Source organism: Narcine bancroftii (genome assembly GCF_036971445.1).
Source record: "Narcine bancroftii isolate sNarBan1 chromosome 5 unlocalized genomic scaffold, sNarBan1.hap1 SUPER_5_unloc_1, whole genome shotgun sequence".
Classification (NCBI taxonomy): domain Eukaryota; kingdom Metazoa; phylum Chordata; class Chondrichthyes; order Torpediniformes; family Narcinidae; genus Narcine; species Narcine bancroftii.
This window is the reverse complement of record NW_027211801.1, coordinates 44,032-67,433: the sequence shown is the minus strand read 5'-3', so window position 1 is coordinate 67,433 and position 23,402 is coordinate 44,032. Positions and strand designations below refer to the sequence as shown.

General features: G+C 47.8%; 1 protein-coding gene across 1 annotated transcript; it reads left to right on the top strand.

Moving 5' to 3' along the window:
* Window positions 1-1,238: 1,238 nt before the first annotated feature.
* Window positions 1,239-10,858, top strand: LOC138750090 (mucin-17-like). The gene is made up of 12 exons (XM_069912220.1): window positions 1,239-2,106; window positions 2,181-2,681; window positions 2,730-3,308; window positions 3,383-4,548; window positions 4,665-4,884; window positions 4,959-5,398; window positions 5,629-6,546; window positions 6,666-6,989; window positions 7,075-7,705; window positions 7,747-8,494; window positions 8,609-9,324; window positions 9,498-10,858. Exons 1-12 carry the CDS (start codon window positions 1,239-1,241, stop codon window positions 10,856-10,858), a joined length of 8,472 nt encoding a protein of 2,823 aa, XP_069768321.1.
* Window positions 10,859-23,402: the final 12,544 nt, after the last annotated feature.

Sequence of the window (23,402 nt, the reverse complement as noted above, 5' to 3'; positions counted from 1 at the left end):
CTTCCTCCGCAGAATGGGTCAAACCAGCGCCATCTTGAGACTGGTGAGTAACTGTTACTTTAGCTTTTGTCCCCACCGGCGATCGTTGAAGCTTGGGGATCGCTGAAAACGGATCTGAGGACGTTCCAGGTTGTTTAGGCCCCAATTCTTCTGCAATTCGAAATTGTATTTTCTTTTGTAACTGAGACTTAGTTTTTTTTACATTAGTAACCATAATGGCTCACCAAAATATCAAACTAAAAATTAAATTTTAAAATTAAAAACAAAGGATTAAAAAACGGGCATTTAAAAGTCTGACTAGAGAGGGCAGGGATTACATGTCTGATCCATACGCCATCTTGCCACGCCCCCAACCTGACTGTTTCAGAAGTAATGTGGGTTGGGCTATTACCTGATAGTTTCAGAGAGAAGGGGGCCCCTAATCTGACTGTTTCAGAGAGTAGGAGGACCCATAAACTAACTGTTCATACGGAAGGGGGGACCATAACCTCACTGTTTCGTGGGGGCATAAACATTGAGCAGAGTTCACTGAGGACATAGTCAAAAAAAAGTTGAGATTGTCAGCACTAAAAAGAAACAACGAGGGAGTTAAATGCTTACTTATTTAAAAATTTTGACATCCAATGTAAATTCCAGTAGATTGGAAAATACCAAGTGTGATTTTTATTTATTCATAAAGAGAGAGTGAAGGAAGGAAAGAATCTGCAGGTTAAACCTCATTAAACCACATTAAACTATTATCGAAAAGTTGAAGTGGAGACATGGTTTTACAAACTGATATTCCATTTCTGGAATTTATTGGAAGTTTTTCAAGATGTCGAGGTTAACAAGGAACTTGGGGATTTTCAGAAAGCATTTGTTCTGCTTTTGGATCAAACTTACTTAGGAAAATCAAATCTCGTGGTCTAGGAGTTCATGAATTGCAAATAATTGATCGGCCTTTATCCTGACATGAAGTAATGGGCAGTGTGCAAAGCCTCAAATGACAAATTTATGTACCATATAAAGCAGATGTAAAGAACAACCTGACCTTAAAATTACACCGCAAAATCAGGTTGTCTTATACGCCAGATCTAAAATCTGAACCGTGTCAGTGGTCTCATCCCCCTCTCCTTCATGGGCAATCTCCATCCCATAGGCTCCGGCTCAACAAGAGTCCCGGTCAGCCCATCATCCCATCTCACCTCCACACTAGAGTACTGTCAGGCCCTCACCCTGACTTAACACCACACCAAAGTATGGTCAGCCACTCACCCTGGCAGTGTCTGGTCAGTCCCTTACTCCTGCTCACCTCCACAGCAGAGTCTAGTCAGCCCCTCACCTCGGCTTACCTCCACGCCAGAGTCCAGTCATCACCTCACCCCGGCTCACTTCCACACCAGAGACCGGTGAGCCCTTCAACCCGGCACACCTCCACACCAGTGTCCGGTCAGTCCCTCACCCCTGCTCACCTCCAACCCAGAGTCCAGCCAGCCCCTCAGTCCAACTCACCACCACACCATTACACCGGTCAGCCCCTCACCCCAGCACACCTCCACACCAGTGTCCAGTCAGCACCTCAAGCAAGCTCACCTCCACCCCATTGGCTGGTCAGCCCCTCACCCCGGCTCACATCCAAACCAGAGTCCGGTCAGGCCCTCACCAACCCAGTCAGCCCCTCACCCCAGCTCACAGCCACATCAGTGTCTGATCACCCCCTCAACTCAGCTCACCTCCACGCCAGAGTCCGGTCGGGCCCACACCCAGCCAGTCAGCCCCTCACCCTGGCTCACCTCCAAACCACAGTCTGGTCAGACCCTCACATCAGCACACAGCAACACCAGTGTCCGGTCGGGTCCTCAACTGAGCTTACCTCAACACCAGCGTCCGGTGAGCCCCTCACCCTGACTCACCTCCACACCAGTGTCCAGTCGGGCCCTCACCCCTACTCACCTCCACACCAGTATCCGGTCAGGTCCTCACCTGACTCACCTCCAAACCAGTGTCCGGTCGGGCCTTCACCCCTACTTACCTCCACACCAGTCCGGTCAGACCCTCACATCAGCACACAGGAACACCAGTGTCCGGTCGGGTCCTCCCCTGGGTTTACCTCCACACCAATGTCCGGTGAGCCCCTCACCTTAACTCACCTCCACACCAGTGTCTGGTCGGGCCCTCCCCTTTGCTCATCTACACACCAGTGCCTGGTCAGTCCCACATCCCAGCAAACTCCACAACAGTGTCCAGTCGGCCCCTCATCCTGGCTCACCGCCACACCAGTGTCCGATCAGCCCGCCACCCCGGCTCACCTCCATACCACTGTCTTGGTCATCCACTAACACAGGCTCATCTCCACACCAGAACCAGAGTCAGTGCCTCACACCGGCTCACCGCCACACCATTGACCATTCAGGACCTCAGCCTGGCTCACATCCACACCGGAGTCCAGTCGGGCCCTCACCCAGCCAGTCAGTCCCTCACCTCAGCTCACCTCCACACCAGTGTCCGGTCAGGCCCTCACACTGGTTCACCTCCAAACCAGTGTCCGGTCAGCCCCTCACGCAAGCTCACTTCCATACCCGTCTCCGGCAGCCCCTCACCCTGGCTAACCTCCACACCAGAGAATGGTCGGGCCCCTCTCACAAGCTCACCTCCAAACAACACACGGGTCGGGCCCCTCACCTCGGCTAACCTCTACAACAGTATCTGAACAGCCCCTCACCCAAGCTCCTCTCCACACCACTGTCCAGTCAGCCCCCCTCTCCAGATCATCTCTATACCAGAGTCCAGTGAGCCCCTCAACCTGGCTCACCTCCACACGAGAGTCCGGCCAGCCCCTCACCCGGCTCACCTCCATACCATTATCCCGGTCAATGCCTCATCCCAGCTCACCTCCACACTAGTGTCCGGTTGGGTCCTCACTCAGCCGGTCAGCCCCTCACCCCAGCACACCTTCACACAAGAGTCCGGTCAGTCCTTCACCCCAGCTCACTTCCACACCAGAGTCTGGTCGGGCCCTCTTCCAGCCGGTCATCCCCTAACCCCAGCTCACCTCCACACCAGAGTTCGGTCGGTCCTTCAACCCAGCTCAATTCCACACCATTATCCAGTCAGTCCATCATCCTGGCTTTCCTCCACACCAGAGTCCGGTCAGCACCTCACCATGGCTCAACTCCACACCAGAGTCAGGTCGGTCCGTCACCCAGCCGGTCAGCCACTCACGCAACCTCACCTCCACAAGAGTGTCCGGTCGGACCCTCACCCTTACTCACCTCCACTCCAGTGTCTGTTCAGCCCCTCACTCTGTCACTCCACCACACCAGAGCACAGTCAGCCCCTGACTCTGGCCATCTCACACACCAGAGTTCGGTGAACCCCTGAACCCAGCTCACCTTCACAACAGTGTCTGTTCAGCCCCTCACTCCGGCTCACCTCCACACCGGTCAGTCCCTCACCCCAATTCAAATCCACACCTGTTTCCAGTCAGCCCGTCATCCCGGCTTACATCCACACCAGAGTCTGGTCAGCTCCTCACGCCGGCTCACCTCAACACCAGTGTCCGGTCGCTCCTTCACCCTGCCTCACCTCAACACCAGTGTCCGGTCAGCCCGACACCCCAGCTCACTTCCACACCAGAGTCCGGTCGGACCCTCACCCAGCCAGTCAGCCTCTCACCCCAACTCACTTCCACACCAGAGTTCGATCTGCCACTCAACCTGGCTCATCTCCACTCCAAAGTTTGGTCGGGTCCTCACGCCGGCTCACAGCCACTCCAGTGTCCGGTCAACCCCTCACACCTGCTCACCTCCACGCCAGTGTTCAGTCAGTCCCGCACCCCAATACAACTCCACACCAATTTCCATTCAGCCCGTCATCCAACTTACCTCCACACCAGAGTTCGCTCAGACCCTCACACTGGCTCACAGCCACACCAGTGACCGGTCAGGACCTAACCCTGGCTCACCTCCACACCAATGTTTCATCATCCTATCACACCGGCTCATCTCCACACCAACAGTCGGGCCCTCACCCAGCCAGTCAGCACCTCATCCCAACTCACCTCCACACCAGAGTTCAGCCTTCCCTTCACCCCAGCTCACCTCCACACCAGAGTCCGGTTGGGACTTCACTGACCGGCTGGTCAGCCCCTCACCCTGGCTCACCTCCACAGTCCGGTCAGCCCCTCAAGCCGGCTCACAGCCACACCAGTGTTCGGTCAGTCCCTCACCCCAATTCAAATCCACACCAGTTTCCAATCAGCCCGTCATCCAGGCTTACCTCCACACCAGTGACCGGTCAGGCCCTAACCCTGGCTCACCTCCACACCAATGTTTCATCATCCTATCACACCGGCTCATCTCCACACCAACAGTCGGGCCCTCACCCAGCCAGTCAGCACCTCATCCCAACTCACCTCCACACCAGAGTTCAGCCTTCCCTTCACCCCAGCTCACCTCCACACCAGAGTCCGGTTGGGACTTCACTGACCGGCTGGTCAGCCCCTCACCCCCGCTCACCTCCACAGTCCGGTCAGCCCCTCAAGCCGGCTCACAGCCACACCAGTCTTCGGTCAGTCCTTCACCCTAACTCAAATCCACACCAGTTTCCAATCAGCCCGTCATCCAGGCTTACCTCCACACCAGAGTCTGGTCAGACCCTAACCCTGGCTAACCTCCACACCAAAGTTTCGTCATCCTATCACACCGGCTCATCTCCACACCAACAGTCGGGCCCTCACCCAGCCAGTCAGCACCTCATCCCAACTCACCTCCACACCAGAGTTCAGCCTTCCCTTCACCCCAGCTTACCTCCACACCAGAGTCCGGTCAGCTCCTCACTCTGGCTCACCTCAACACCAGTGTCCGTTCAGCCCCTCACTCTGGCACTCCACCACACCAGAGCACGGTCAGCCCCTAACTCTGGCCCACTTCAACACCAGAGTCCGGTGAACCCCTGAACCCGGCTCACCTTCACAACAGTGTCCGTTCAGCCCCTCACTCCGTCTCACCTCCACACCGGTCAGTACCTCACGCTGGCTCAACGCCACACCAGTGTACGTTCAGCCCCTCACCCCGGCTCACATACACACCGGAGTCCAGTCGAGCCCTCACCCAGTTGGTCAGCCCCTAACCCCAGCTCACCTCCACACCAGAGTTCAGTCGGTCCTTCAACCCAGCTCAACTCCACACCATTATCCAGTCAGCCCATCATCCTGGCTTTCCTCCACACCAGAGTCTGGTCAGCACCTCTCACTGGCTCGCCTCCACACCAGAGTCAGGTCGGTCCGTCACCCAGCCGGTCAGCCCCTCACGCAACTGCACCTCCACACGAGTGTCCGGTTGGGCCCTCACCCTTACTCACCACCACACCAGTGTCCGTTCAGCCCCTCATTCATGGCGCTCCACCACACCAGAGCACAGTCAGCCCCTGACTCTGGCCCACTTGCACACCAGAGTCCGGTGAACCCCTGAACCCGGCTCACCTTCATAACACTGTCATCCTATCACACCGGCTCATCTCCACACCAACAGTCGGGCCCTCACCCAGCCAGTCAGCACCTCATCCCAACTCACCTCCACACCAGAGTTCGGCCTTCTCTTCAGGTCCTCACTCAGCTGGGCAGCCCCTCATCCCGGCTCATCTCCACAGTCCGGTCAGACCCTTGAGCCGGCTCACAGCTATACCAGTCTCCTGTTGGGCCCTCACCCCGGCTCACTTCCACGTGTGCATCTGGCTAGCCACACACCCCGGTTCACCTTCACACGAGAGTCTGGTGAGCCCCTGAACCAGCATCACCGCCACACCAGTGTCCGGTCAGTCCCTCACCTTGGCTCATATCCACACCAGAGTCCGGTCAGCCCCTCACACCGGCTCACAGCCACACCAGTGTCGGTCAGGCCCTCACCCTGGCTCACCTCCACACCAGAGTCCGGTCGGGCCCTCACTCAGCCAGTCAGCCCCACACCCCAGCACACCTCCACACGAGTCTGGTCAGTACCTCACCCCAGGTCACCTCCACAGCAGAGTTCAGTCGGGCCCTCACTCAGCCGGTCAGCACCACACCACAGCTCACCTCCACACCAGATTCTGATCAGCCCCTCATGCCGGCTCACAGCCACACCAGTCTTTGATCAGGCCCTTATCCTGGCTCACCTCAACACCAGAGACCCGGTCAATGCCTCACGCCGGCTCAACACCACACCAGTGTACGACCAGGCCCTCATCCTGGCTCACATCCACACCGGAGTCCGGTCAGGCCCTCACCCAGCCGGTCAGCCCCAAACCCCAGCTCATCTCCACACCAGAGTTCGGTCATGCCCCTCACCCCGGCTCAACTCCACACCATTGTCCGATCAGCACCTCAACCCAGCTCTCTCCACACCAGTGTCCAGCCAGCCCCTCACCCTGGCTCACCTCCATACCATTATCCCAGTTAGTGTCTCACCCCAGCTCACCTCCACACCAGAGTCCGGTGGGGTCCTCACTCAGCCGGTCAGCCCCACACCCCAGCACACCTCCACACAAGAGTCCAGTCGGGCCCTCACCATAGCTCACCTCCACACCAGTGTCTGTTCAGCCCCTCACCCCGGCTCACCTCCACACTAGAGTCCGGTCGGGACATCACACTGTCTCGTCTCCACTCCAGTGTCTGGTCATGTCCTCACGCTGGCTTATCTCCACACCAGTGTCAGGTCAGCCCATCATTCCAGCTCAACTCCACACCAGTGTCCAGTCAGGCCTTCACCCCGGCTCAACACCCCACTAGTGTCCGCTCGTGCACTCACCCTGTCTCACTTCCACACCAGTGTCCAGTTGGGCCCACATCCGGCTCACCTCCACACCAGTGTCCGGTCGAGGCCTTAACCTTGCTCATCTACACACGAGTGTCTGGTCGTCGCGTCATCCCAGGTCACCTCCACACCAGTGCCCGGTCAGCCTTCACCCTGGCTCACCTCCACACCAGTGTCCAGTCAGCCCCTCGCCCCAGCTCACTCCATACCACCGTCCCAGTCAGACCCTCATTCAGGCTCACCACAACACCAGAGCCCCGGACAGCACCTCACACTGGCTCACCACCACTCCACTGTCCGTTAGGGCACTCATCCTGGCTCACCTCCAAACCGGAGTCCGGTCAGGCCCTCACCCAGCCAGTCAGACCCTCACATCAGCTCGCCTCCACACCAGAGATCGGTCAAACCCCTCACCCCGGCTCAACTCCACACCAGTGTCCGATCACCACCTCAACACGGTTCACCTCCACACCAGTGTCTGGTCAACCACTCACCCCGGCTCACCTCCACACCAGTGTTCGGTCGGTCCCTCAACATAGCTCAACTCCACACCCAGGGTCCAGTCAGCCCATCATCCCGGCTTACCTCCTCACCAGAATCCGGTCAGCACCTCACCCTGGCTCTCCTCCACACTAGTGTCCGGTCGGGCCCTTACCCGAGCTCATCTCCACACCAGTGCCCGGTCAGCCCCTCACAGTCCAGTCAATCCCTCACACTGGCATACAGCAACACCAGTGTCTGGTCAGCCCCCTCACCCCAGCTGACCTCCACACCAGTATCCGATCTGCCCCTCATCCCGGCTCACCTCCACACCAATATCTGGTCAGCCCCTCACACAAGCTCCTCTCCAGACCAGTGTCCAGTCAGCCCCCGACTCCAGATCACCTCTATGCCAGAGTCCAGTGAACCCCTCAACCCCACTCACCTCCACACCAGTGATTGGACAGTCCCTCACCCTGGCTCACCTCCACACCAGAGTCCGTCAGCTCCTCACCCCAGTTCACCTCCATACCATTATACCAGTCAGACCCTCACCCCAGCTCACCTCCACACGAGAGTCTGGTCAGTCCCTCAATTCAGCTCACCACCACACCAGAGTCCGGTCGGGCCCTGACTCAGTCAGTCAGCCCCACACCCCAGCTCAACACCAGAGTTCGATCAGCCCCTTACGCCCGCTCACAGCCACACCAGTCTCCAGTCGGGACCTCACCCTGGCTCTCCTCCACACCACTGTGTGGTCAGCCCCTCACCCTGACTCACCTCCACACCAGTTTCCAATCAGCACCTCACCTAGACCCACCACCACACCAGTGTCCGGTCGGGCCCTCACTCAGCCGGTCAGCCCCACACCACAGCTCACCTCCACACCAGAGTCTGATCAGCCCCTCATGCCGGCTCACAGCCACACCAGTCTTTGGTCGGGCCCTTATCCTGGCTCATCTCAACACCAGAGACCCAGTCAATGCCTCACGCCAGCTCACCCAGGCTCACCACCAGACCTGTGTCTGGTCACCCCCTCAACCCAGCTCACCTCCACACCAGAATCCAGTTAGTCTCTCACCCCAGCTCACCTCTACACCAGAGTCCAGTCGGGCCCTGACTCAGCCGGTCAGCTCCACACCCCAGCTCACAACACCAGAGTCCGATCAGCCTCTTACGCCGCTCACAGCCACACCAGTATCCAGTCGGGACCTCGCCCTGGCTCTCCTCCACACCACTGTGCAGTCAGCCCCAAACCCCGACTCACATCCACACCAGTGTCCGGTCAGCCCCTCAAGCAAGCTCACCTCCACATCATTGTCAAGTTAGCCCCTCACCCTGGCTCACCTCCACACTAGAGTCAGGTCGGGCACTCACCCAGCCAGTCATCACCTCATCCCGGCTCAACTCCACACCAGTGTCCGGTCAGCCCATGACGCAAGCTCACCTCCACACCAGTTTTTGGTCAGCCTATCACCCAGCTCACCTCCTCACCAGCGTCCAGTCGGACCCTCATCCAGACAGTCAGCCCCTCACCCCGGCTCACCTCCACACCAGAGACTGGTCATGCCCCTCACCCTGGTTCATCTCCACACCAGTGTCCAATCAGCCCTTCACCCAGGCTCACTACCAAACCAGTGTTTAGTCACCCTTGAAACCAGCTCACCTCCACACAAGTGTCCAGTCAGAGCACGGTCAGCCCCTCACGCTGGCTCACTTCCAAACCAGTCCGGTGAACCCCTGAACCCAATTCACCTCCACACCAGTGTCCATTCAGCCTCTCACTCCAGCTCACCACCACACCAGAGTCCATTCAGTCTCTCACCCTTGCTCACCTCCACACCAGAGACTGGTCGGGCCGCTCACCCAGGCTCACCTCCACACCAGTATCCGTTCAGCTCCTCACCCCGGCTGACCTGCACACCAGTATCTGGTCAACCCCTCACCGCAGCTTACCTCCACACCAGTGTCCAGTCAGCCCCTCATACTGGCTCATCTCCACAAGAGAGTCCGGTTGGGCCCTCACCCATCCAGTCAGCCCCTTCACCCCGGTTCACCTCCGCCCCAGTGTTCGGTAGCACCTCACCCTGACACACCGCCACACCAGTTTACGGTCAGCCCCTCAAGCAAGCTCAACTGTACTCCAGTGTCCAGTCAGCCCCTCACTCCAGCTCACCTCCATACAAGAGTCTGGTCAGGCTCTCACTCAGCCAGTCAGCCCCTCACCCTGGCTCAATTCCACACTAGAGTCCGGTCGGGCCCTCAATCAGCCGGTCATCCCCTCATCCCAGCTCACCTCCATACCACAGTCCATCAGCCCATCACGCCAGCTCACCTCCACACCAGTGTCTGGTCAACCTGGCTTACCTCCACACCAGTATCACCCTGGCTCACCTCCACACCAGTGTACGATCAGCCCCTCATCCTGGCTCACCTCCACAACAGTGTCCAATCAGCCCCTCACCCAGGCTTACCTCCACACCAATGTCCAGTCAGTCTCTCACCCCAGCTCACCTCCACACCAGTGTTCATTCAGCCCCTCACTCTGGCTCACCTCCACACCAGAGTCCGGTGAACCCCTGAACCCGGCTCACCTCCACACCAGTGTCGGTTCAGCCCCTCATTCCAGCTCACCTGCACACCAGAGTCTGGTCAGTCCCTCACCCCGGCTTACCTCCACACCAGATTCCGGTCAGCCCCTCACGCTGCTTCATAGCCACACCAGTGTCCGAACAGTCCCTCACCCCTGCTCACAACCACACGAGAATCCTGTCGGGCCCTCACCCAGCCAGTCAACCCCTCACTCCGGCTCACCTCCACACCAGTGTCCAATCAGCCCCTCACTCCGGCTCACCTCCACACCAGTGTACGATCAGCCCCTCACCCCGGCTCACCTCCACACCAGTGTCCATTCAGATCCTCAATCCAGCTCATCTTCCCACCAGGTCCGGTCAGCCCCTCACCCCGACTCACTTCCACATCAGTATCCAGTCATCCGCTCAAACAAGCTCAACTCCACACCAGTGTCAAGTAAGCCCCTCACCCCAGCTCACCTCCACACCAGAGTCCAGTCTGGCACTCACCCAGCCAGTCAGCCCCTCACCCAGGCTCACCACCACACCAGTGTCCGGTCACCCCCTCAACCCAGCTCACCTCCACACCAGTGTCCGGTCACCCCCTCAACCCAGCTCACCTCCACACCAGTGTCCAGTCAGTCTCTCACCCCAGCTCATCTCCACACCAGTGTCCATTCAGCCGCTCACTCCGGTTCACATCCACACCGGAGACCAGTCAGCCCCTCACCCCAGCTTACTTCCACATCAGAGTCTGGTGAACCCCTGAATGCAGCTCACCTCCACACCAGTGTCGGTTCAGCCCCTCACTCCGGCTCACATCCACACCAGAGACCGGTCAGCCCCTCACCCCAGCTTACTTCCACACCAGAGTCTGGTAAACCCCTGAACGCGGCTCACCTCCACACCAGAGTCCGATCAGTCCCTCACCCCGACTCACTTCCACACCAGTGTCTGGTCATCCCCTCAAACAAGCTCAACACATCAGTGTCAAGTCATCTCCTCACCCCAGCTCACCTCCACACCAGTGTCTGATCAGCCTCTCACCCTGTCGCACCTCCACACCAGCATCCGGTCAACCCCTCACAGTATTGATCAGTCTCTCACCTCCACACTTGTGTCCTGACAGCCCATCACCCCAGCTCACCTCCACATCAGTGTCACAGACACCTTACCCCCACCTCGCAATGTCAACCTAGCTCTCCTCTACGCATGCATCACAAACACCTTACCCCCACCTCGTTCCAACAACCAGCGCATGCATGTGTGAGAGATGGGAAAATTGATCTAAAATTATGAACATGGAAGAAACTAAAATTCATCAGTTAATGGCTGTAACCAGTACAAACAGGATGAGCTTGGGGATTAGGATGCAGAAAAGCAGAGTCAGCACGATTAACATAAGAATCTTCTTTGTGACAAGAGCCACCATAAGACTAAGAAAAGGAATGGTAAGGTACAATAGAATGTAGGAAGTTGAGGTAGTCTGGATCAGATAAAGGTCTCCTAGCCCTGGATAGAAGTACCAAGTCCTACATATCTAATTAGCTAACCTTACACAGATTTATACATATTAAATTAGCCAACCCTAGATAGGATGAGTCAACTCTGCATACCAAGAGACTGTAGCCCCGAGAATCAGGAAGGTGTGAATAAGGACAATGACATGATGGGACACCCACAGGATACCCCCTGGTCCTCCAAGTGTACTGAAACTGCACGTAGGCAGGAAGGATTGCCTATGCCAAACCCATCCAGGGGGCAGAAGAATGTAAGGGGGAGGGCACTTTGATACTGAAATTGACTGTATAAAAGTTGGGTGAGCCCCAGTATGTGTGTGTATTCCCAGGGTAAGGGGAAGCACCCAACTTTGCATTGTTGTAAAATAAATGTTCTTTGTTCTCAATTTTTGTCACGAGCAATTTCTTTAAAGGTACTTCAATTTCTAACACATGCGAGGTAATGTCCGTTCAGTGGGGCAAAAAACCTGTGCGCGTCCACCCGCCATCCGCCAGGAGACCGCATTATGCTCTTTCCAGGCTTTACACAGCCTGCTCCTGGTGGCGTTTAACATGTGATAATAAAATGAAATGACCGTTCCAGGGTAAATTGGTAATAAAATATTGCGACAGGTAGCATCACTCCACTGGTCGACAGTAAATACCCGATTTGGGGTTGTCCTATACAAAGGGTATTGTTCAAAACCAACATTCTTGGTTTTCTGATGAAGGGCTTGTGAGAGATGAGAAAAACTGATATTGCAATATGAACATGAAGAAATGAAGAAAATAAAATTGATACATAAGTAAATGAATGAAGCCAGTACAAATCTCCACACCAAGTTCACTGATTGAAGGAGATAAGGACAGACAATTGATGATAGAAGTAGAGTTAGTCTGAACGAGATAAGGGTCTCCAAGCCCCAGATAGAATTAGCAAGGTTTGCATAAATAATTAGAAAACCTTAGACAGTATTAGCCAGTTCTACATATATAATTAGTAAGCCATACACAGATTTATCAAGTTATGCATATTTAATTAGTAAACTCTAGACAGGATTAGCGAACTCTGCATATGAAGGGACTTTAGCTCTGAGAGTTGGAAAGGTGTGAATGGGGACAAGGGCAAGGTTATGAATAAGGACAATGGGGATAATGACATGAGAAGACACCGACAGGATACGCCCTGGTCCTCCAAGTGCACAAAAACAGCACGTAGGCAGGCAGGATTGCCTAATGCCAAACCTCTCCAGCAGGAGGCAGAAGAATGTAAGGGGGGGTTATTCCTATACTGAGATAAACTGTATAAAAGTTGGGTGAGCCCCAGTGTATGTGTGTATTCCCAGGGTGAGGGGAAGCACCCAACTTTGCATTGTTGTATAATAAATGTTCTTTGTTCTCAATTTTTGTCTCGAGCAATTTCTTTAAAGGTAATTCTGTTTCAAACAGGCTCATAGGAACATAGGAAGTAGTAACAGGAGTAGGCCAAAAATGGCCCATCGAGCCTGCTCCGCCATTCAATACGATCATGGCTGATCTAATTTATGACCTAACTCCACCTACCTGCCTTCTCCCCATATCCCCTAATTCCTCTATCATGTAAAAATTTATCTAACCGAATTTTAAATATGTTTAATGAGGCAGCCTCAACCACTTCCCTGGTTAGAGAATTCCAAACATTCACTACTCTCTGGGAAATACTATTTTTCCTCATCTCTGTCCTAAATCTACTCCCCCGAATCTTGAGACTGTGTCCTCTCGTTTTAGTTTCCCCGGCCAGCTCAAAAAACCTTCCTACATCTATCCTATCCATACCCTTCATAATCCTATATGTTTCTATAAGATCTCCTCTCATTCTTCTGAACTCGAGCAAATACAATCCTAGGCGATTTAATCTTTCATCATAAGTCAACCACTTCATCCCAGGGATCAACCTAGTAAACCTCCTCTAGACCGTCTCCAAAGCCAGTATATCCTTCCTCAAATATGGAGACCAGAACTGGACACAGTACTCCAGGTGCGGTCTCACCAGTACCTTATACAGTTGCAACATTACCTCCCTACTCCTGAATTCAATTCCTCTAGAGATGAAGGACAGCATTCCATTTGCCTTCTTCATAACCTGCTGCACCTGCAACCTAACTTTTTGCGATTCATGCACAAGCACTCCCAAGTCCCTCTGCACAACAGCATGCTGTAGTTTTTCACCCTTTAAATAATATTCAGCTCTTTTATTTTTCTTGCCAAAGTGGATAACCTCACACTTACTAACATTGTACTCCATCTGCAAGACCTTTGCCCACTCATCCAGCTTAACTATAGCCTTCTGCAGACTCTCCACATCCTCATTACAATTTGCTCTTCCACTCAATTTGGTGTCATCCGCAAACTTGGCTACACCACATTTTGTCCCCTCCTCCAAGTCATCAATGTAAATGATGAACAGTTGTGGGCCTAACACCGACCCCTGCGGCACCCCTCTTACCACTCTGCCAACCTTAAAAACTCCCATTTATCCCGACTCTCTGCCTCCTGTCAGACAACCAATTTTCAATCCAGGCCAATATACTTCCCCGGACTCCACTTTGCTGTAACTTACTGATAAGTCTCTTGTGCGACACCTTATCAAACGCTTTCTGGAAATCCAAATATACAACATCAACCTGTTCCCCTCTATCCAACGCACCCATTATATCCTCAAAGAATCCTAACAAGTTTGTCAAACAAGATCTTCCCTTTCTAAAACCATGCTGCGTCTGCCTGATTTAACCCTTACGTTCCAAAAGTTTCACTATTTCATCTTTAATGACGGCTACAAGCATTTTTCCAACTACAGACGTCAAGCTAATTGGCCGATAATTTCCAGTCTTCTGCCTACATCCCTTCTTAAAAAGTGGGGTGACATTTGCTGTCTTCCAGTCTGCCGGGACCTGCCCAGAATCCAAGGAATTTTGGTATATGACCACCAATGCATCAACTATAACTTTTGCCATTTCCTTCAGAACCCTTGGATGCATATCATCAGGACCAGGTGATTTATCTGGCTTTAGTCCCATTAGTTTCTCTATCACTACTTCCTTTGTAACAACTATTTTATCAAGGCCCTCCCCAACATTCACATCCTTAACTCCGCACTTGGGCACGCTGGACGTGTCTTCCACCATGAAGACTGACACAAAATATTTGTTCAATGCCTCGGCCATTTCCTCATTTTTTGCTACCAGTTTACCTTTCTCATTCTCCAAGGGTCCTATGTTAACTCTGGCCACCCTCTTCCGTTTTATATATTTATAAAATTTTTTGCTTTCTGTTTTTATATTTTGTGCCAATTTACTTTCATAATCCTTTTTCCCATTTCTTATTACCCACTTTGTAAACCCTTATTGTCTCTTAAAGTTTTTCCAATCTTCCAGTTTCCCACTACTCTTTGCAGCTTTGTACACCTGCACCAATTTTATACTCTCCTTTATTTCCTTTGTTAACCACGGTTGATTTTCCCCTCCCTTGCTGCCCTTTTTCCTGACCGGAATATATTTTTGTTGAGCATTACAAAATATTTCTTTGAAAATCTTCCACTGTTCCTCAACTGTTTCATCAATTAGCCTGTGCTCCCAGTCCACTCTGCCCAATTCCTCCCTCATCCTATGGTAGTCACCCCTGTTTAAGCATAATATATTAGTTTTAGATCTAACTATTTCCCTTCCATCTGAATGAGAAATTCAATCATACTATGATCGCTATTTCCCAGATGGTCTCTGACTATTACATCATTTACTCTACCTTTCTCATTGCACAACACTAGATCCAGGAGAGCATTTTCTCTTGTTGGTTCCTTAACATGCTGCTATCGTGGATGCATTCCAGACTCCCACAACCAACTTGATTTTCCCAATCTATGTGGAAGTTAAAGTCCCCCATGACTACTGCCGTATCATTATTACATGCCTCACTTATCTCTCTATTTGTTTCCTGTGCCACTAAACTATTGTTATTTGGTGGGCGATAGATAACACCCACTGTGATAATACAGACCTATCACCAATGTATATAGTTACAGTATCTAGAGTATGTAATGACTGTGCTTACAGCGATTGGCTGAGAGCTTAGCCACGCCTACTGTCTGGGCCTCAAAGGGTTGTGTCCCTAGCCAGGTCGGATCATTCCGGACTGGTCAGCCACCTGTGAAGAGCTCCTGTCTTTTGTTAATAAAAGCCTTGGTTTGGATCAACAAGTCTTTGGTTCTTTCGACGAGCTCTACACCCACCAATAATTTTTTCCCTTTGTTATTCTTTATCTCTACCAAAATGGACTAACATTATGCTCTTTAGATCTTATATCATCCCTCACTACTGCCTGGAGCTCATCTTTGATTAAGAGTGCAACTCCACCTCCCTTACCATCCTGTTTATCTCTTTGCACCACCTGATACCCTTGAAAGTTTAATTCCCATTTAGGGTCACCTTGTAACCATGTTTCTGTGATGGCTACCAAATCATAGGCATGGGTACCGATTTGCGCCTCAAGTTCACTAACCTTGTTTCTAATACTCGGGCATTCAGATAAAGTGCCCTTATGCTCTTTGTCCTTTTAATATCTAGTGACTTCTGTAACCTTTTCTTTTGATTTTTCTGCCCACTAAAAACCCAATACCCAACCCCAACCAACCAACCCTTGCACCAGGGAGGCAGCACACCATGTGGGTATACTTATCTGGCTCACAGAACCTCCTGTCTGTACCCCTGACAATGGAGTCCCCAATAACTACTGCATTTCTCAAGTCTGAAACGTCGGTTAGGTTTTTTTCTGTTGCTCTAAAGGACACTGCTTGGCCTGCTGAGTTTCACCAGCTTGGTGTTTTTTTTAATTTTAGGTGGAAAATCAGGGTCGTCCTATACTCTGGCATTTATAGTAAGTAAAGTTTCGGTTGCTGAACTGCCTGTTAACAACAAGATGGGCAGGAAAAGTGAGTTGTGAAGCAGAATAAGGACGTGAGTGAGCAAAGATTGGCAAATGGACAATGTGGGATGGGGGGGGGTGGAGAGAGAGAGTAAATTGGGAAAATGTGCAGAGCTCTGAGATGTGGATTGGGCAGGATTTGCAAATCGCTCGTTTTGCAGTTATAGCTGTTTTATTTAAAACAAGCTAACATATCCACCTTCTGTGACAGATTATGTTGTGTTTTTATTGTATGTAGGTAGGATTTTGGGAGATACATTGTGGCAGGCTTTTTAGTGCGGGTCACAAACAAACACCAAAACAGATTGCATTTAAAATACTAGAGCTCTGCTCAACCCAGACAGGCTGGCTTCTGGGGGCCTTTGCAAAAGCTTTGGGGAGTGCCCAAGGGACTTCTCTAATGGATTGTTGTTTTGAAGAGCAACAGATGAGAGAGATTGGTGGAGTAGTTTGGAGCTGCAGGCTGTCTGGAGTGGAGCTTGTTCTAGGAGGGTCATGTGGTTATGCAAGCAGAGAGAGTCAAACAGGCTTTTTCTCACAGGGAGAGAGATATCAGTTCTGCAGTGTTACAGTCAACAGCAGCAGCTGGTATTGGAACAGGACAAGCCAGAAAGCTTGTGGGAAAACCCCATTTGGAAGACTGGTTGTGAGTGCTTAGTTCAGCCTGGTCAAAACCCTTGTGGTTCATACAAGAGGAGAGGACTGACTGCCTAATGTTTCACTTGAAATCAGAGAAACAAAAAGGAATTCGTGGTGACCTGAAAGAAAGAAGTTATCATCTGGAGAACCCTGATGGGACAAGTTTCTTCGGCAAGACACTAAAGTGGCTGATCAGAAGGAATCAGTTTGTGTCCAGGATCAACAAATCTCTCTCCGAAAACCTTCCTGAGTGGTAACCATTTACCTTTCATGAATGTTAAATTTTGTGCACAGTATAAGACTTGTTTGCAACCAGTGAACTTGGAGGAATGAGAAGTGAGATTGGACTGTGAATCAAAGAACTTACACACACATTACATACACGGGTGCTTAGAATTAGAAGTGGGTTATGTTAGATGAGTTAATAGAGATAATTTAATAACGTAATAGTGATAAGTTAAAGTGTGATTCTGTTTTCATGTTTAAAGCAACTTTTGTTGAAGTAACCATTTGTTTGGGTAAAAATCTATTGCTGCTAGGTTTTGGGGTCCTCTAGGCTCATAACAGTTCAGACTCCAATTCAACAGACTCGACCAGAGACTCACCTGAGGACTTACTTGGCATTTAAATTTAGACATACAGCAGGGTAACAAGCCATTTTGTCTGTGCTACATAATTTACATCCAAATTTAACCTACACCCCCGGTACGTTTTCAACAGTGGGAGGAAACCAGAGTCCCCGGGGAAAACCCATGCAGACATGGGGAGAACATACAAACTCCTTACAGACAGCGCGGGATTCGAACCCCAGTCACGATGCTGTAAAGGCGTTGCCCCTGAATCACTGAATATTTGTTTTCTCTGTATTTACATTCATCCCTTTTGTTTACGTAGCTTTTTCTTGAGTTCGCTTTATCTGACTGATAAGTAGAAATTCTCCCTGGCCCACAGGAAAAGAATCTAAGGGTTGTATGTGATGTGACATATGTAATCTGACAATAACTTTGAACTTGAAAACAAAAGTATGGAAAGTTTTTAATGCGCCATTAATTAGACTCCATATGGGGAGGAGTCACGTGATGGAGTAGTGGCTGGACGGTGAACTCCAGCCCTCTCCAGAAAAGTCATAAAAAACAAAGCAAAACACAAAGGCACAGAAATAAAAATCAAAGTAAAGTGAATATAAAGGTGGAAAGAAGATGGCGACGAAAAAAGAAAAGTCGAAACCAACAGTAAGAAGAGAGGAAGAGAAGACAACGGAAGATGAAGGAAAAGGCCTTACCTGTTCGAAGAGGCCCGCGGTGGAGAAAGAAACCCGCTCCCTCAGGTCGGTAGAATATGGACTACAAAAATGGCTCGCTGAGCCGAGTAAAAGTGCGCAACCGCGCATGCGCGAGGAGTTGTGCATGCGCGATGCGCATGAAAAAAAACACACCGACGGGAGGGGTGACCAGCTGGGGAGTCGATCTCCACAGCCGGCAACGACAGCTGCAGAACACCTGCAGCAAGAGGAGAACACAGAAGACAACGAAAACAAGAAAGAAGAGAAGAAAAGGGCAACAAAGAAACAACAGATGGCCAACCCAGAGGAAGAAGAAGAGGAAGAGGAAGAGTACAGTGAAATAGAAGAAGAAGGGAAAGGCAAGATAAAGGATATACTTTCTCTTATTAAAGAATACATGGAGTCATTTAAAGAATGGCAAGCGCAAGTATTTAATGATTAAAGAAGAAGAATAAACAATACAGAAGAGAAAATGAATAAAATAGATATGACCTTAACAGAAATGGGAAAGAGAATGGACAAGATGGAAGAGCGGGAAGCAGCAGTAGAAATGGAGGTAGAGGACTTAAAAAAGAAATTAGAGGAATCTAATAAAAAAGTTATAGAGACACAAGAACTGTTAGCTCAGAAAATAGATATAATGGAAAATTATAACAGAAGAAATAACATAAAGATAGTGGGCCTTAAGGAAGATGAAGAAGGCAAGAATATGAGAGAGTTTATAAAAGATTGGATCCCCAGGATCCTAGGATGTCCAGAACTACAGCAAGAAATGGAAATAGAAAGGGCACATAGAGCATTGGCCTTTAAACCACAATCACAACAAAAGCCAAGATCTGTTTTAGTAAAATTCCTAAGATATACTACAAGAGAAAAGGTACTGGAGAAAACAATGGAAAAAGTAAGAGAGGGCAACAAGCCACTGGAGTATAAAGGGCAAAAAATCTTCATTTATCCAGATATAAGTTTTGAACTCCTGAAGAAGAGAAAGGAGTTCAATACAGCAAAGGCGATTTTATGGAAGAAAGGGTATAAATTTATACTAAAGCATCCAGCAGTATTAAAAATATTTATTCCAGGACAGCAAAACAGACTATTCTCGGATCCAGAGGAAGCACGAAAATTTGCAGAACAATTACAAAATAGACTGAGAGATGAAGACGTGTAACGAGAGTACAAAAGACTGCAAACTAAAAAGACATAAGTTTTGAGCTCCTGAAGAGGAGGAAAGAGTTCAAAACATCGAAAACGATCTTATGGAAAAAAAAACTATTCTCGGATCCAGAGGAAGCAAGGAAATTTGCAGAACTACAAAACAAACAGAGAGATGAAGACATGTAATAAGAGTAAAAATGACCACAATTTATATGTATGTGGGTGAAGAGGTATATGTGTGTATATGTATAATGTGCATACATGAATGTATCCGTATTTAGAGGGAAATATAGATAGTATAGACAAGAATTAATAAGGGAAGGAAAAGGAATAGAGGGAATAAGGAGGGAATTAAAAGAGTGACCTTTGTCACATATGAAAAGCGAAATCTTTTCTGGGGGGGCTGGGTGGGGGGGTATTACGGTCACTGCAAAATCAGCTGACGCTTGCGAGTGAATTCGCAAATCCAAATGGAGAGGGGAGATGTGGTTGTCCGACAAGGGATAAAGGACAACTCAGGAGGGGAAGGGGGATTGGGGCTAAAGAAGTTTTAAATAAGAGAATAAGGAAAATGTTTGATGTTTTAGGAATGTTGTCTTATAAAGGATTCAAAACAAGAAAACAGAAATGGATAAGAAGGAAAAGTAATGATGGAGAAACGGAAAGGGAAGATAAACAAAGTATAAAATGGCTACGTTGAACTAAATGACTTTAAATATTAATGGAATACATAACCAAATTAAAAGGAAGAAACTGCTAAATTTACTGAAAAAAGAAAAAATTGATATAGCATTTGTGCAAGAAACACATTTAATTGAATTGGAGCACAAGAAATTAAAGAGAGATTGGGTAGGACACGTAACAGCAGCATCGTATAATTCAAAAGCAAGAGGAATAGCTATATTAATTAGTAAAAATGTGCCATTTAAAATAGAAGAGGAAATAATAGATCCAGAGGGAGATATGTAATGATAAAATGTCAGATATATTCGGAGTTTTGGAATCTACTCAATGTATATTCACCTAATGAAGAAGATCAAAAGTTCATGCAAGATATCTTTTTGAAGATAGCAGATACGCAAGGGAACATATTAATAGGAGGGGATTTCAACCTGAATTTGGATTCAAATATGGACAAAACTGAGAAAAAAATTAACAGAAAGAACAAAGTAACCAAATTTATAATTAAATCGATGGAAGAAATGCAACTTTTGGATATATGGAGGAAACAACACCCAAAGGAAAAGGAATATTCATATTATTCGGCTAGACATAAAACATACTCAAGAATAGACCTATTTTTGTTATCAGCTCGTATGCAAGATAGAGTAAAAAAAACAGAATATAAAGCTAGAATACTATCGGACCATTCACCCTTAATATTGACAGTAAAGTTAGAGGACATCCCTCCAAGAATGTATAGATGGAGATTAAACCCCATGTTGCTTAAAAGGCAGGATTTTAGAGAATTTATTGAAAAACAAATTAAAATGCATATTGAAATAAATACGGAATCAGTGGAAGATAAGTTTATACTATGGGATGCAATGAAAGCATTCATTAGAGGGCAAATAATAAGTTATGTAACCAAGATGAAGAAGGACTATAATCAGGAAACAGAGCAGTTGGAAAGGGAAATAGTAAATATAGAAAAAGAATTAGTAACAAAGGAAGATATTACTAAAAGAAGAGAATTGGCTGATAAAAAAATAAAATATGAAACACTACAAACATATAAGGTGGAGAAAAATATAACGAAGACAAAACAGAAATATTATGAACTAGGTGAAAAAACGCACAAAATCCTAGCATGGCAGCTTAAGACAGAACAAGCTAAGAAAATGGTATTGGCATCAAGGAAAAAAGACAAACAAGTTACATATAATCCAAAAGAAATTAAGGAAAACTTTAGAGAATTTTATGAACAATTATACCGAACTGAAAACGAAGGGAAAGAAGGGAAAATAGATGAATTTCTGACTAAAATTGAACTACCAAAACTACAAATAGAGGAACAAAATAAATTAACAGAGCCATTTGGAATAGTAGAAATACAAGAGATTATTTAAAAAATTACCAAATAATAAGACACCAGGAGAGGATGGATTCCCAATAGAATTCTACAAAACATTTAATGACTTATTAATTCCGCCCCTCCTGGAAGTAATCAACCAGATTGATGAAACACAAAGCTTACCAGATTCATGTAAAACAGCAATAATTACAGTAATACTGAAGCAAGGGAAAGATCCACTCTCACCAGTGTCATATAGACCAATATCTTTACTTAACACAGATTATAAGATAATAGCTAAACTATTAGCAAACAGATTAGCAGAGCATGTACCGAAAATGGTAAATTTAGACCAAACTGGATTTATCAAAAAAAGACGCACAACAGACAATATTTGTAAATTTATTAACTTAATTCATGCAGTAGAAGGAAATAAAGCACCTACAGTAGCAGTTGCTTTAGACGCAGAGAAGGCCTTTGACAGAGTAGAATGGAATTATTTGTTCAAAGTATTGCAAAAATTCAGTTTACCGGAGAAGTATATTAATTGGATTAAAGCATTATATAAGGGACCGTTAGCGAAAGTGACAGTAAATGGACATGTATCAAAGCAATTTAACTTAAGCAGGTCAACACGGCAGGGATGCCCACTATCACCTTTATTGTTTGCGTTAGCTATAGAACCACTAGCAGAACTGATAAGAATAGATAATAATATAAAAGGAATAAAAATAAAAGACAAGTAATATAAAATCAGTTTATTTGTGGATGATGTTATAGTGTACTTAACAGAACCAGAACTATCAATAAAAGAATTATATAAGAAATTGAAGGAATATGGAGAAGTGTCGGGTTACAAGATAAACGTAAATAAAAGTGAAGCAATGCCTATGAATAATGCGGATTTCTCAAAATTTAAGAAGGTATCACCATTTAGATGGCAAATGCAAGCAATAAAATACCTAGGTGTACAAATAAACAAAAATATCGGCCAACTATATAAACTCAATTATTATCCACTAATGAAAAAATTACAGGACGATTTAGAGCATTGGAAAGATTTACCACTAACACTAATAGGAAGGATAAACTGTATTAAAATGAACATTTTTCCAAGGATATTATACTTATTTCAGGCATTGCCAATACAACTGACAGAGAAATTCTTCAAGGAGTTAAAGAAAATAATAATGAAATTTTTATGGAGAGGGGGGAAACCGAGGATAGCACTAGATAAATTAACAGAATGGTATAAACAAGGAGGCTTACAACTGCCAAACTTTAAAAATTATTATAGAGCCGCACAATTAAGATACCTATCAGATTTTTATCAAACAAGGGAAAAGCCAGATTGGACGAGATTAGAATTAGATAAAATAGGGGAAAAGATACCTGAACACATATTATATAAATGGGATGAAAAATTGGTACAACATAGAAGTTCTCCAGTATTACATCATCTCCTCAATATTTGGAAGAAGATTCATGTAGAAAGAAATAAAACAAATTATCAATTACCAAAACTAATATTGACGCAAAACAAGTTACTCCCTTTTACAATAGATAACCTTTCCTTTAGAGAATGGGGAAAAAAAGGGATTAAAAGAATAGAAAATTGTTTTTCAGGAAATAGATTCTTATCCTTTGAACAAATGAAAGATAAGTACAATATAACTCAAAATACAGCGCTGGCATATTACCAATTGAGATCCTACTTGAAGGATAAATTAGGAAGCAGTTTGAGTTTGCCAGAGGCAAGTAACTTTGAATACGTGATTACAGATACAATGATAATCAAAAGATTTATAACAAATATGTATATTAAACTGCAAGAAAAGGAGAATGAGGAAACAAATGGTAAAACTAAACAAAAATGGGAACAAGATTTAAATATAAAGATAAAAAAGGAAACATGGGAGAAGTTATGTTCTGGAACGATGAGAAATACAATAAATACGAGGTTACGTATGATACAATATAACTGGATACACAGGCTATACATTACACCTCAAAAGTTAAATAAATGGGACCCAA

What these genes read in the sequence shown, in the direction of transcription:
- LOC138750090 (XM_069912220.1), top strand. Translation starts at nt 1,239, where the DNA reads ATGGTCAGCCACTCACCCTGGCAGTGTCTGGTCAGTCCCTTACTCCTG. An exon ending in CTCGGCTAACCTCTACAACA is followed by an intron (nt 2,682 to 2,729) that starts GTATCTGAACAG and finishes ACCACTGTCCAG; the next exon opens with TCAGCCCCCCTCTCCAGATC. An exon ending in CCCCACTCACCTCCACACCA is followed by an intron (nt 7,706 to 7,746) that starts GTGATTGGACAG and finishes CCTCCACACCAG; the next exon opens with AGTCCGTCAGCTCCTCACCC.